Below are 16682 nucleotides of genomic sequence, written 5' to 3' on the forward strand. Positions count from 1 at the left end.
GGGAGAGGTGAGCGTTCAAATCGGACAGCAGATTCGGGCTCGGCGACCTCGATTTAGTCGAAAACGACATTTTACTCAATTTTTTTGGAAATCAAAAAAATCCAAAAAAATCCAAAGGGGTTAGTTCATGCATTTTTTTGGGCAAAAAAACTTTTTGTCGCCAATCGAGCTAAAAATTTGTTTAGGGGGGGTTTTTGGGACGGCGAATTCATTTCTGGCGTCAGATTGTCCCAACAACGTCTCCTTCTACTGGAAATTCGTCATTTTTTGGACTCAAAATGAGCTAGAAAAAATATATCAAATTTTCATTTTTAATGACGATTTCTGACTAATTTGTAGTGGGAGAAAATTACAGCTTTCTCTCCCACTTTAGTGGGAGAAAATGATTTTCTTCCGTCACTTAAGCTGGGAGAAGCCTAATTTATTTTTCTACCACCTATGTCCTATATACTGCGAGAAATTTATTTCGTCGTAATTCTGTCTTCCAACGTGGGAGAAAATAATTCTGTCTCTATACAGGATAGATTTTCTCCGGTCTTTTAGAGGAATGAATATTTTTCTGTCCCCTTAGCGACGAATATTCGACCATTTTAATGACCATTTATTATGTCATTGACCAAATGCGACATTTTTCCCAACCTATTTGGTGGTGGTGGCGCCTACGACCAATTACAGTTGCGAGATTATCGAATATCGACGATTATACACGATTATAACTTTGTATTTCCGGTGGTGGCGCCAAATTTACCTCCACTTCCGATATATTAACCAATAACAATCAAGTTTTTTACGATTTTCGCCGAATATACGCGAATATGACGTAATACGAGCGCTGGTCGCCTACGTTAGCGCCGCTAGACGCGATATACGCGTGCGCCACTTACCCCACCCAGCTACTGCACGATTTTTGGTTACCGTAGACTATAAATATGCCGATCCGAGACAAAATCATTGATATTTGTTCAATAGCGCCATAGCTTTGAATAATATCCGCTAACAGGCACACAAGCGCCATAGCTTCGGTTAGCTCTCAATGAGTCGTTCTTCAAGAATTTGTAATAATCTACATTACAAGTTGTTAGTTGGTAAGTACTACAACTTCCAATGTCATCATCGTTATCTACTTGGATTGATCTGCAGCTCAATCCAAGAGATAAATTTAGATCCAGTACAGTTCGTGTTCAAGTTAAGTAGGTAATTCGGCCATACGAAACCTACGATGCTAAATGGATCAGACATCCACGACTCGGGCATTTTCGTCGCCATAGACGATTCTTGTCCTTAGCACTGTTTCCATTGAGGATATGTTATCGATTCTCGTCTGTCTCAGATCGGTTTCTGACAATTTAGTACAGAGGTAGGCACTTTAGTGCTTTTATTTTCCTTTTTTCCCCAAATTTCCTTTATTCTGATAAGTTATTTTGATAAGTTTATTCTGATAAGTTTTATTCTGATAAGTTCTCCCTTTCCCAATAGAAATCCCTTTATTTTGATAAGTTATTCTGATAAGTTCTCCTTTTTCCCAATAAAAACCCCTTTATTCTGATAAGTTATTCTGATAAGTAGTACACAAATCAAAAAGGACAATTTTGTATCAAAATGTCCACAATTTTCTCTTGGTAATTATAATATATAAGTTATTCCACAAGTTCTTTTCTTATTTATCGACGATTGTTGAATTGTCGAATTATTATTCTTGGTAAATCATTCCATCTACGACAAAAGTAAGTATTCCCACGAATAAAGTAAGTATTTCTAAGGTATGAGTGAATATGGTATTTTGGCGTTCAAGACTGAACATAGATTCGTAACATACACGAAGTATTGTATCGTGTCCCCACAAAAATATAAATAAATTTAAATATTCCGGTGGGAATTAGGAATAATTCCTCGTCCGCGATTCATACGACCCTAAGATTATTGCACTGAGCTATCATCCGAATCGCGAGAGATATCAATTATATGCACACGACTACATCCATTAGAACCAGGAGAGTGCATAATAGGATATCCAGTACACCAAAGTGGATATGAGGTTATTAGTTACAATTAAGTTGTGTATCGTCGGCTCTCATATCCTCAAAGAAATCAGAAATTCCAAAAGTCAAAAACTTCAAAACCTCAAAACGAAAAAATTTTCTGAATTTTTTGTTTTATGGTAGTTTTTGAATCTTTTCCAGTTTTTTCTCCCACCACAAATTCAAAGTCACTGAATCCAAAAATGACATTTGTTTGGCAATCGGACTCATATCCTGCGAAATGGTCGAAATTTCTCACCGAAGCAGCGTCCCACGACACAAATGGACACCAGAGTCGGACTCGGCGTCCTCAAATTAGTCAAAAACGACCTTTCACTCGATTTTTTTGGAATTCAAAAAAATCCAAAAAATTTGAAGTGGTTAGCTCATGACGTCATGACTTTTTTTTTGGAACTTTTGGTTTACAATCCAGCAGTAAATTTGGATACAGGGGTATTCTAATCATAGTGCACCATTCTCTTGGAAATATAGCCTTTTTTGGGATTACAGATCAGCAAAAAAAAGTTGTGGAATTTTGAATTTTTTATGACGGATTCTGACTAATTCGAGGACGCTGATTTCGAATATGACGTCTAAATTCATCCTGGATTTTCTGATTCCGAGATGAGCGCCAGTTTCTCATGAAGGAGGGGCAAGTGCTCAAATCGGACAGCAGATTTGAACTTGGCGACCTTGAATTAGTCGAAAACGACCCTTTACTCGACTTTTTTGGAATTCAAAAAAAATCCAAAAAACGCAAAGGGGTTCATGCATTTTTTTTGACAAAAAAATTTTTAGTCTCCAATCGATCTGGAAATTTGGATACCCATGGGGATTATTTGGGACGGCGAATTCACTGCCGGTGTTAAATTTTTGCCAGAGTGCGCCATTCTCTTGGAAACAGCCTTTTTCGGGCTCAAAAATGAGCAAAATTTGAACTGCATTTTGCCACAATGATAAAAAATTCAACCTTTTCCTCAAATAACTATACCGAGAGAAATCGTCAGAATTATGAAAATGACTGATTCTTATCATTAAAATTTACAAAGTGTCATTTTTTGTCACGATTTCAGAAAAATCCAATTTTTTTGGTGAAAACTGTCAAACTGACCCATGTTTAATTTTTGTAAAAATCACAAAAATAATCATCTCCTGAGCCAGAATTTCTGAAAAGAGTTACCTAAGTACATAAATAATATCTCATTGGAGCAAGTTTGACTGAAAAAGCGGGTGGGCGGGTTCTGCGCCAGGAATAAAAAATTTGTTTTAAATTTTCGTGAAACAGGTGAAAATCATATTCTCAAGTAGATACATATGTATTATATTTTTCTATTTTTTTTTTATTTTAAAAATATTAACCCATTAGGTAGATATTTTTTCAGTCGGTTTCTCATCGAATTTAATTCATTTTCACTTGTTTAATCCTCCCTCCAAAAAAAAAGTGGATTGGAAATTAAAAAGCAACTTAGAAATGGAGATGAAAAAACTGAAATTTGCTCCGGAGAGGTAGGCGGGTTCTGCGCCAGGAATGAATTATTCCAATCTCAAGTTGGCTCAAAAAGGACAGGAGAGAAAAAGAGCTGTTCGTTTTTTTTTTTGTGTGTGTGTTTAATGTAAAGAAGTGATCTCAATTTAGTATTTTCATTGTGGGAATCTACATTTATGACCATGGTTTAGTTTTATATGTATATTTAGGTATACGACATCCCCTGCTTATGGTTTTTATAAAATAATTTCAATCTATTCAATCAACTTAATCAATTTTTTACTCTGTGAAAATTGTAAAAACCACCACACAACATTCGAATTAAGAACGTTTGTACGTATACCTCCTTTTTTTACGTAGCAGGGTTCGCTTATACCGACATTGAAAGCTTATAATAATATATTAAAATGAAATATATACTACAAATATGCAGGTAGTCTATATACACACACACAACACAAACACATAAATAGAGACAGACGCAGCGAAACACCCTGTCGCGTCGAGTTTATCTCGGGGGTTTTGGCTGCTTATTTTTAGAAGGTATATCTTTTCAATTGAAATATTATTATATTAGCGATGAATAAATTGCGGCGTTTGAAAATTTCACCGTAATCCCATCTAATCGGTAATTGGAAAAGACTTGTGTGTTATTTGTACAATTCGCGCTAATCCACCTCCTACGGTTAAGCTTGTGTTTGCCGACATCATCGATGAATTACACTTTATTAAGTACAACCCGAAATATAATGTACACCCGCGTCGAAGGCTTTTAACGGTTACCGAATTAATTCCTCTCTTGTGTTGTTCGCCGGGCTCGTTGCTCGGTGCTTGGCACATGGAGCAGAGTCTTGACAAAGGCGTAATAGTACATATACATAGCCTAAGCTTATAACACCGAAGATTTCCCTCTCTCTCTCTAAATATCTAACGAGTAGTATAAGCAAGATAAAATAGTAGAACAGTACTAATATATCATCGTTTTCCCTGTTCAACATCGAAAGCGAAATTATGACAGATATTTTCAAATAGAAATTGTGAGAAGGGTGGGGGGGAGGTGTGTTTGTGCAAATTGTGGGTATAGGTGGGTAACTTGGGGTAGATTGGGCCCTGCTATGATTTAATCACCAAAATGTTTAATGTTTTGAGAATTTTGAAATATTATATTCCTAAGAGGTCAAGTTTCTGATCTGAAATTTTTATTGAAAGCTGTGTGAATTCTCCCCTTTCCCTCCCTCATACACATTTCTAGCTGCCCGAGCAAGAACCCCCGATAGAAGCTGCAACCACGATTTAATTCAAATGCATATTTTCCTGCTCGGATGAACAACCCTAGAGATACATTTAGAGGTGGGGGGGGGGGTTCTGCGCCAGGAATTTTTTCGCGACTCGTTTATTGCCTTACGGTCATCGTAGTTGTCGCTATTGTTGTTGTTGGTTAAAATAGAAACACACAGGCTTGATTTAGTATCGAATATAAACTTATTGGTTATCACAAATCAAGCCGAAATAGCGGCGATCGGTGACAAGTCTGCACTTTACGATGGTACGCTCAACAACGTTGATTAAAATTTATATCTGTAATATGGGTACGGACAAACGTGACCGCGGTGTACTCTGCACTATCGTACGTTGCTTTCTGCCTGCTGCCTGCTTCCTTGCCTACTCGTCGTATAATATGAACGACCATTAATTTGATCGATTTTTAGAGCACGCAACGTGACAAATATTTATGGTAAAGTTTGCGGCTGCAGCGACCACCACTTCGCACTTCGCAGCTCTTTAAATAGCTGATAAAAGTCTCATACTCATAACTTTCAATTAACTCGATTGGGCTTGGATTATTTGCCAAATCTCACGTATTGATGTTTATGGCCGATATTTTACATTTGTGCAGTTCGACATTCGAAACTCGACTCGTTTATTCAAGGTTTCTGTATTTCGATATTTTTGGCTAAAATTTTTTTCCCTTGGTTTTTTTTTTAGTCGCTTGAAAATGTTTACAGCTGAACGAACGTGCCGATTATTCTCAGAATGAGATTATTCTCCGTCTACCCAGCTTCCCACTTCCACGGACGAGTCGATTTTACTCCGTGTGTACTTTTTGTCAGTATCGATAAAGCACTTTTTTTTTCATATCGGTTGCCTTTATACTCGTAAGAATGTTCGGCAGCAATAAAGGTTTCCTAAATATCATTTTCAAGCCCCATTTGGACACTTGAAAACGCAAGAGATAAAAGCAAACTTTTAAGTCGGTAAATATGTTGTTCGACTATGCAACCGCCACACCATCACGCAGAGTAGGTTTATAAACCGATGGGTCTTTACGTCTGTGTTCGAGTATCGTCGTTGCAAGGTGAAGCTGGATTATTTATTTTTTTTCCTCCTCCAACGTGTGTATCCATTTGTGGTTGGCATGCTGGTTTCCACTTTCGAACCGTATCGTACTTTTACCCGGTTCGAATTTTGCAAACGAAATGGTTCTCGGTATCCACTTGTGAGGAATTTTTCGAATAGTTCAGAGTGTATTTGCGATGTTATGACTGTGTAGAGGGGTGAGCCATTTGTCTCTAGTATGGGTTTCGATTCGGTTGTAATGTTTTGAAATACTCTTATCTTACGAGTATTTTTAATTCTTCAATTTTTATCTAATTTGAGTCCAAATAAAATTTGGTTTATGGGCAAATTCTCAAGCACCGAGGAAATAATTTTTCAGTCTAATTTTTTTTTAGCGAAGATGAGTTTAATGTGTACCAAGCTTTTGTGTTGGAAAATTTCTCAAAACACTCCCCCCCCTCCCATCATCCCGATCTTCCACGACAACTTTTTTCTCAAAAGGGACATTGTAACGAACATTTTTTAAAATTTGCCTAAAAAAAGTTGGTCCTACTAACAAAATGGCGGCCATTTTGTTGACAGGTCAGGTTAAGTCGTGGATTTTGCTCTCCAACATAAGACTCGCATGACATTTTTTGAACTGGACAAATATAGATCGAGAGAGTATGCAAAAATTTCTCACCTGCCAAAAAGTCAAGTGCTGAAGAGCATTTTTCGATTTTTTGGTGAATTTCAAACAATCAAATTTGAGCTAAAAATGAGAAAAAAATCAAAATGTTACCAAGTTGATCTAGAAAGCTGAAATTTGGGATATACTATATTCTCAACCTGCAAAATCGATTGGAAACAGTATAAAACAGTTTCGAGCAATTCTGGAGCCTCCAGTAGATTTTTGAAACCTGAAATTTCCACAAAATTGCATCAAATCAAGTTGGAAATCCGAAAATTACGCTACACTTAACTTGAAAACTCCATCAAGTCGATTGCTGATGAGTTTAAGTCATTTTGGAGACTCCAGTAAATTTTTGAAACTTTAAATTTTTACAAAATTTCATCAAAATGTAGTTGGAATTTGGAAAGCAGAAATTAATTCTGTAAACTAATTTCAATACGCTATGAAGTCGATTGCAGATGGATTTCTAGTCGTTTTGGAGCTTCCAGCAACATTTTGAAAATTACTGGAGCCTCCAGTAGATTTTTGAAAATTGAAATTTCCACAAAACTTCATCAAATTGAGTTGAAAAGCCGACTGCCGGGAGTTGAAGTAATTTTGGAGTCTCCAGTGACTTTTTAGAAATTACTGGAGCCTCCAGTAAATTTTTCAAACTTTAAATGATCACAAAATTTCATCAATAATGTAGTTGGAAAGCTGTAATTCATTCTGTAAACTAATCTCAATGCGCTATGAAGTCGACTGCATGTAGATTTCAAGTCGTTTTAGAGCCTCCAGCGTCTTTTTTAAAATTACTGGAGCCTCCAGTAGATTTTTGAAAATTGAAATTTCCACAAAACTTCATCAATTGAGTTGAAAAGCCGACTGCCGAGAGGTTGAAGTAATTTTGGAGTCTCCAGCGACTTTTTAGAAATTACTGGAGCCTCCAGTAAATTGTTCAAACTTTAAATTATCACAAAATTTCATCAATAATGTAGTTGGAAAGCTGTAATTCATTCTGTAAACTAATTTCAATGCGCTATGAAGTCGACTGCATGTAGATTTCAAGTCGTTTTAGAGCCTCCAGCGTCTTTTTTAAAATTACTGGAGCCTGCAGTAGATTTTTGAAAATTGAAATTTCCACAAAACGTCATCAAATTGTGTTGAAAAGCCGACTGCCGGTAGTTGAAGTAATTTTGGAGTCTCCAGCGACTTTTTAGAAATTACTGGAGCCTCCAGTACATTTTTCAAACTTTAAATTATCACAAAATTTCATCAATAATGTAACTGGAAAGCTGAAATTCATTCTGTAAACTAAATTCAATACACTATGAAGCCGATTGCAGATGGATTTCAAGTCGTTTTGGAGCTTCCAGCAACATTTTGAAAATTACTGGAGCCCCCAGTAGATTTTTGACAATTGAAATTTCCACTAAACTTTATCAAATCGAGTTAAAAAGCCAACTGCCGGTAGGTACAAGTCATTTTGGAGTCTCCAGCGACCTTTTAGAAATTACTGGAGCCTCCAGTAGATTTTTGAAAGTTGAAATTTCCACAAAATTTTGTCAAATGTAGTTGGAAAGCTGAAATTCATTCTGTGAACTCAATGCTAGGAATTTCCATAAAATTTTACCGAACAGAGCTGGAAATTCAAAATTCACACTGAACTTCAATTTCAACACGCCATCGAGTCGACTGTAGGTAGGCTCAAGTTATTTTGAAGTCTCCAGAGACGTTTTTGAAAATTCTTGGAGGCTCCAGCAGATTTTTGAAACTTGAAATTTCCACAAAAACTCATGAAATGCAGTTGGAAAGCCGAAATTCACTCTGCGAACTAATTTCAATACGCTCTGAAGTCGATTGCTGCTGGTTTCAAGACGTTTTGAAGCTTCCAGCTTCTTGTTGCAACTTTATGGCCGATAAGGTATCCATTATTTTTTTTTAAAAAATCGTTTCCAAATAAATTGGAATAGGAGGAGAATAGCAAGTTGATTGGGCATGTTGAAATACATTTCATAAAATTTACTTCTTAACCTAATTTCAACATGCTGAGTCAATTGGAGATGACTTCAAACTGTTCTGGAGCCTCAAAACATATTTTGGAAATTCAAGGTTTTCAAAAATGTTCAACCATCTGTGACAAATTAACTTTGTAATGCATTTTTCGATTTTTGGTGAATTTTTGCAAATCAAAAAGCCCAATGGGAAAGAATCAAAATTTTACCAAATTGACCTAGAATGTCTGAAACTTGATAAGAACCTTATTTTCGAACCACTTAATCAATTGGAGACGGTTTTGAAACATTTTGAACATTTCTGGAGCCTCCAGCTGATTTTTGAAAGTTGAAAGTCAAGCCTTGAGCCTTTCAGGATAAGACTGATGGTGACATCATCACTTTCTCCAATTTTGACAAAACTCACCCAAAAAACCATCCCAATTTTTTTTTCAGACGACCCTCCCCCCACCCCAACCCGACAAATGTGCCCATATAGGTGCTCAAAATTGGAAAATTCTCATTTTCCGAAGCTGGAGTGATCCAAAAATTTTGGAAGTTTCACAAAAAGTAGTCACTAAGTAGGTGGGTTTTTATGAGGAGGGGAAGGGGGTGTTGAAAATTTCAAAAATTTGTAGAAAAAAACGCAGGGAGTACCTTTTGAAAATTTTTTCAAAAATGCAACTACACTTTAAGGTAAGTAGGCATAACTAAGCTTTTTTGTGGAGCCCAAAAACTGGTGCAACATGCTCAAGAAAATCAAAATCAAAAATCTACTGGAGGCTTCAGAACACTGCTCAAAACGGCTCAAAATTGTTTCCAATCGATTTGAGGGGTCAAAAATAGTGTACAAACTGAATTTCAGCTTTTCACGTTAATTTGGTAAAATTTACATATTTTTTCTCCATTTTTGGTCCCAAATTTGATTTTTAAAAAATCACTAAAAATCGAAAAATGCACTTCGAACTTAATTGAGGGGGTTAGGGGGGGGTTGTTATAGACCTTTTCGAAAATCTGGAATTTTCAAAATATGGATGGAGGCTCCAGAACATCCTGAAACCATCTCCAATTCCCTCAGCATTGTCCAGATTAGGTTAAGAAGTCATTGATAATGAGATTTTATCCCATCAAAGAGCCTGAATTTGGAATTTAAGATTGAAAAAATTTTCTTTCAGATCTTTCAAAACTTCATGCACCCTATAAAATTAATCTGAAAATTCGATAAAAATACGCGTAAACATCCTACAAAGATACAACCAACTTTTCTCTCTCGAGATGGCCATCGTCTCTATAAGAAAAAAAAATCTCAAGAAAACACATCTCATCGATAAGCATTAAGCAGGGTGGCATCGACCCATGCAAAAATATCGCATAAAAGAGCGAAAAACATGGTAATGAAATACCTGCTCATAATGAACGCCACTATAAGGTTACATTTGCAAGCTTTCAGCAGCGGCGTATACTATAAGACAGCCAACAAGAAGAAGAAGAAGAAGATGAGGAGGAAAAAAAGTCATCGAAAACGGCCTTTTTACGTCAAACATAGTTTTATCTTACGTTTTTCCCCTTTTTGTTTACTTTCTATTAGGAGAGCTATAGTATAAGTATATAGTATGGGTCTCTATTTTGTTCTCATCGTGAATTATCCCGTTTGTGTATTTTACAATACACTTTGCGTCTATTGTATTGAGCGTGATGGCGTTAATGGACCTTAATACAATACACCTATATACTGTCTTCTTTTATACACTTTCTGGTTGTTTTTCTTTTTTCATTTCTTATTTTTCGGCTACTTGTACTTTTAACGAGCTCGACGTGGCATTTAAAACATAAGGTCTATCGAAAAGAGAAAAATCCATTATAACTGAAAAGCGAACGAGAGGAAAAAAAGAAGCTATGAAGAAGAGGCCGAGGCGCGTTTAGAGAACAACGTAATTATTGACGTGATGGCTTTTATCGTATCTTTGGTCGAACCGCACAGCACAGCTAGAGCATTTTTAACTCTGGGCGAAAAACGATCCGATGATTATAAAAACTTTTGCTCTGTAGCCGAAAAAATCCCCAAAAGGGTACATACAAATATACCTCGTGGCTTTGATACGATACGTCTAGAAAATGAATCACATTTTCCTTATTATTATCGGCAATCTAGGTACCTAGTCGTTTGTATACCTGCATCAAGGGAAATAAACAACTTCCGCATATGTCACAGAATGCAAATTTTATACAAATAACTTCATTTAACTACCGACAATACTTTCACGCTCGATTTCATTTCTATACATGCCGCAGTTGTGTATCTACTGTACCCGGTCAATAAAGATACAAGGTGTATATTATAGAGGGTTAAATTGCAGTTCAACGACTCTAGGGTGTTAAATAGTATTAAAAAGTTGACATGAAAAACAAATTATACCAGTTTGGAAATGATAAAGGAGAGAGGAAGGGTAGAGGAGGATTTTATTTTCATTATATATGACGACGATGATGATATTGGCGTTTATATAAATACATAATTTTTATATCGTCGAATCCTTTTGCATTTTATATATTGCTAGACAGCGTGGCACTTTTTGAAATTATTCAATTAATTTACTCGTATATTCGTCCCTCGAATCGAGTAATACGATAATAGTGTTCCATATTAATGATAATTCATCGTATTCGTTTTTCTATAAATTCTATAAAGTGATTTTATCAGTTGCGAAAAAAATTGTGGGTTAGTTCAGCTGAGTTGTGAGATGAAGAAGACATTTTCTAAACATTTTGAATATACCGTTTTTTATAGCTCGAGAATAAAATATTTTAATGTACGTTATTGATCCATCTATATCTGAACAGAAAATCAAGTTTAGATTTCAGATAATGCTCTGTTTTCTTGGACGACTTCCCTTCGAATGGTTTAGTGAAACAATTCCATTTTCTAATCCCTTAGAGGCCTGAAGAGTCATCCTATTGAAAAACAGTTCAACTTTGAAGATTCACGTCTTATAACTAGTTGACCTTGGAGATGGGCAATCTGTTTTACAAAGTTTTAAAGAAAATAGGACATTTAAAATCAGTACCTACCTATAATTGCCAACCTTGAAAAGCTCAAAATTTCACTTTAAAAAATATCAACCCTCCTCTTCCTCTTTATAATATTGGCCCTCTTTGCAAGGCAAAGATTTAAGCAGTAAAACCTGTGAGTTTTTAACCAAAAATATGATCGAAATCCAAGAAAATAAAATTAAAAACTGTGAGTGAATTGAAAATTCTAAAGTTTAGATGAAAAAACACAAGGTTAAATTATCGATGAATTGAAAAATAAAATCGAAAAATGAAAGTAAAACAGAAACTCGAGAACAAAATTGAAAACTAGGTGACTGAAAATGAAATCGATAACACTGAGAATTGAGTTCAATTCTGAAAACAAGATTGAAAATGCTAAATATGTACCTACCTTCCTACCTACTTGATCAGACACGAAGAATAAAATTAAAATCTCTAAAAATGAAATCAAAAACTGAAAATAAAATTGAAAAGTGGAAAAAAAGATTAAAACTCTCGAAATGAAATCGAAATCACGAATAATTAACTTGAAAATTTAAAACTAAATTAAATTGAAAACTCCAAAATAAATAATGAATCAAAAACTCTGAAAATCAAATTAGATCATGAAATCGACGAAAATAATTTTGAAAACTCTGAAAATTCAATCAAAACTAAAACCATATCCTCTGTTAATGAAATCAAAAACTGAAAATAAAATTTAAAACTGGGAAACATGGAATCGAGAATTCCAAAATTTGAATGCAAAACTCTAAAAATAATGTGAAAATTTCCAAAAATAAAATCAAAAACTGAAAACGAAATCAGAAGCTGTAAAAATCAACTCAGGAAATGAAAATTAAATGAGAAACTGAGAATAAAAAACTATGAAAATAAAATCAAAAACTACACATGTAATTGAAAACATGATGAAATGTGCATAAAATCATAAATTAAACTGAATAAAAAGTGTAAGAAATTTTTAAAAAAACTGAAAAATTTCAAATAAGATGAAAAACATGAAATTTTGCTAATCAAATCAAGGAAGGAAAACGAAATGAAAAACTAAAAATCAAAAATGAAATGGAAAACTGAAAATGAAACTGAAATTGAAACTTGATAAATTTTGAAAATATAATTAAAAACTGCAAATTGAATTGAAAATTCCGAACATTGGATTGGAACAAAAAAATATGAAATATCATAAAGAAGCAAATTTGAAAACTCTAAAACCAAAATGTAACATTCCGAAAATACAAAAGTGGAAATTTCCGAAAATTAAATCAAACAAGATAAAAATCAACAACTTGTATAACGAAATCAAGAAATAAAAACGAAATGAAAAAAATGAAAAAGCAAAAATGAAATGAAAAACTGAGAATGAAACCGAAAAATATACCCAAAGACTGAGACAAAAACGAAAAACTAGAATTGAAATCAAAATCTGAAAATAAACTTTGAAACTAAATAAAAAATAAAAAATGTAGAATGAAATTGAAAATTCTAAAAATTGGATCAAAAATTGAAAATAAAATCGAAAACTCCAAAAATACCTAAATAATATCTGAAAATATTTTTTTTTTTTTTAATATATTGTTTGAATCCAAAATTGAAAACATAATAGAAAACCGGAATAAAAATTAGAAAACTGAAAATAGAATAATTGAAAACTCTGATATTTAAACTGAAAACTAAAACTGTAATAAGTAGACTCAAATTAATAAAACTGAAACCTACGAGTATGAAACTAAGAATTATAATCTTGAATAAAAAACCATAGAATCAGATTGAAAACTATGAAAACTGAAATCAAAAACTGAACTAAAATATGCATCTGTGATATACTACTATGCCGTATGTGGTATGTTTAGGGCGCGCCCACATGGTAACACTGCGTTGCACTAAGGCAACACTGCGTCATATTCTTGTCAGCTAGCCATACGAGCCAAGCGACGAGAGTACAGAACAGCAGTAGCGTATCCGAGTGCACGCGGGTATGTTATTCACAGTTAATCGGTTAATGCAGTCATTTAGTATATAAGTTTTACTCTCGAGTGTTAAGTGATAGTGTTAATTATTCATTTAGTTTTAATTAGTTTACTTACTATTAAGGTCGATGCACTTGCGATTAGGTTTGAGGTGAGTAGGCGAGAAGGATTGGTGATCTACTCGTCGCCACCACAGTTAGAATACATTATTGGAACGTTATTGGGAATCTCCGTTGAGGGATACCTTATTGCCACCCCCTCACCAATGTGTGAATGAAACCTCACCGATGAGTGAATGATTAGTTTAAGTATAGTGTCATGTTAACATATCCGAATACATCAACGTGTGTAATTAGATAGCTCATGTAACAGTGTTGTTAATATCACACTCATTATATATTTCTTCTTGTATGTCTTGTTATTTATGGTGAGTGTGAACATCTGTTAAGAGTGTAAATGCAACTTTTCCTACCCACGCCCTAGCCGAGCATGTGAGGTATTCTGGTCAGTATTTATTGGTAATGCAGTAAAGAATATTTCTAGGAAACAACACAACAAGAATTATTGGTACCACCCAATCATTACTTTAAGTCATTTTACCCTCTTACACATCTATGCAAATAAAAATCAAAAAATAAAAATAAAATCACAAACTGATAATAAAATTGAAAACTAAAAGTGAAATCGAAATTACATAATGAAACTGAAAACTCGAAGTAAAATCACAAACTGATAACGAAATTGAAAACTGAAAAAATGAAGTTGGAAATTTGAAAAATTAAATCAAAAACTGAAAATAAAATTGCAAATTCTGAATTTAAAATTGAAAACTGAGAATTGAATTAGCAACAAAGGATACTCGTACCTTAAATTCAAACAGTGGAAAACAACTGGAAACCCTTACAATTCAATCAAAAATATGAAAGCTTCAAAAGTCAATTTTAAAACTCAAAATATTCGTAAAACAGGAAGAAAAAATTTAAAAAAACTGAAAATTCTGAAAAAAAACGTTGATGTAGAATGAAAATTTAAAAAAAAAATCTATATTTTTTTTGATTTGTGTGACAACGATTTTTTTTGACATTTTTTTATACTGGGCGTGTAGGTATAATTGCCAGGATTGATTTTCTTGAAAAAAGGGCTGTTACACCACCGACATCCCGAAGTTGTTCTCGTATAGGAGGAATGGGAAGGGGAAGAGGAAGGGGCTCGAGCATGAAAATCGTACGATTGAAATATGTACATATTAATATAATCCTGACGATATAACATTATTATTTTGTTCACATATTCACATGAAGTTATAAACCAACATTTTTTTGAGAACCTCCCCTTCAAAAAAAAGTAGCACTTTTGGTGAAATTTAGCACGTCTCTTTCTCACCAAATAAACCCCGTATTTTGGGGAGGTGCGTTGAAAATTTTTTCTCTTTTCATGTAATAAGGACCTATACATACAATCAGCATTAATTTGAAAGAATATTTTGAGAATGTTCAAAGATAACTTGCAACCATCTTCTTCAATACTTAAATCTGCAAAATCCATATTAGGATAATTTTGCCTCATTTGAAATCATCGGTTAAAACGACCCATAATCCCCAATCACCATTTGATCAAAATCTTAGACATAATGACCGAAATTTCGCTCAAATTATCTCCTCCTCCCGGCCCCACTCCCCCCAATCACCCCCTCTGCGCCAAACACGAACTCAAATTCACATTCTCGAGCAAATCCGAGCATTTAAAAAACTTCACTTCGATGCTTTAATGCTCGTAATAATGTAGGTTATTGAACGATACTAAAATTCTCGATTGGAATATTAATGCCATATTTTTTCTCGTTAATGGTAGCAATAAAGTTTGAATATTTCAAGGGGTATTATCACAGTTTCCTTATATTTCGCTATAGCTGTGTATAGCCTTTTACATATGGTGTGGAAAAATCTCAATGTACGACGAGTTTTTGTTGAGTATTTTGGCTCGTTATACAATATTACGCCTCTGCTCATATACTGTACTACGCTGTTTTAGTTTTATTTTTATGTCGATGAGATTCTTCTCCAACTTTTTAATAATAAAATTTTTTCATTTCTGGGTATGTTATTTTGGATGGTTGAAGAATTGAAATTATTTCGTCCTGTATGTCGTTTGACTATGTTTTGGCACACATTTTTTTATGCTTCTTTTATTTACTTAATTTCCTTATTACCTGCGAAGTTGAATAATATGATCTAATGAATGTAAAAAAATATGTTCAAAATGTAAAAAAAATACTTGAATGTGTTGAAAATTTAATATTAACTTTGCATGTTTGGGAGAAAAAAAAGACTTTGTTGTAGACCATCTTCTGAAGTAAAAAAAAAGTAAGCAGAAGTGAGTCATGTATTTTGAAACTTACCCTGGAAATATTTTCTTCCTGCCACATCCCTCTTTCTGGTTCGACCTGTTCTTAATTTTCTGTAAAAAAGAGGAAAAAAATAAAGAATTAGATAAAGTTACTTCGAAGGGCTAAAAATGATTACAGATATCGAGTTTTCATAAATTCATCATTTATGATAAAAAAGTGCACCGTTTTGAGAAGTGAATTTATCGTTCTCAAAATGAAGAAATGATCACCAAGTTCTCGCGTATTGTAAAGGGAGATATTAATCGAAATAGAATCGAGTGTAAGGGGATGAAACGTGTACAAAGATGAGACACAGAAGAAAAAAAGGCGAGCAGGGCAGGAGGAGGCAATCCGATAAATGGTCAAAAATAACGCGGTATTCTCGCGAACGATAAATAGCCCGAGTTAGACCCATATGCGTATAAGATAGTCTATCAAAGAATGAAAAGGAACTGCGCTGAAAAATGGAGCCCGGTATGTTGAGCGACAATAAAAATGTCGGATAATGTTGATAAATGAAACCGCGTGTACTATTTGGGTTCTCTGTCTCTTTCTTTATCAGTTGATAGAGTGAGCACCTTCGCTTACTTCTACGTCTCTTCTATTTTTCCAAATAATAGCGTGACGGTTAAAAGTTATATTTCGAGCGTGCGGTTTCCATTTTTAGATATTCTATGGTTAGCCTTTTTATTTATACGCTTGTAATCGGCAAACCCCACCGACAGTCCGATATCCACAGCAAAGTGTGAAAATACGCTTTTCAAAATCGTTCACTTGCTTTCGCTGCTGAT

At 34.3% G+C, this 16682-nt stretch overlaps 1 protein-coding gene across 1 annotated transcript in view; it reads right to left on the reverse strand.

Annotated features, from left to right (window-relative positions):
• LOC135843622 (uncharacterized) overlaps window positions 1-16682 on the reverse strand; it is a 192006-nt gene that overhangs the window by 35412 nt on the left and 139912 nt on the right. The window contains exon 4 of the mRNA XM_065361569.1: window positions 15904-15962. Coding sequence (XP_065217641.1) covers window positions 15904-15962 — 59 coding nt within the window. The remainder of the gene's footprint in view (window positions 1-15903; window positions 15963-16682) is intronic.

This window comes from Planococcus citri, chromosome 4 (assembly GCF_950023065.1).
Source record: "Planococcus citri chromosome 4, ihPlaCitr1.1, whole genome shotgun sequence".
NCBI classification, from domain to species: domain Eukaryota; kingdom Metazoa; phylum Arthropoda; class Insecta; order Hemiptera; family Pseudococcidae; genus Planococcus; species Planococcus citri.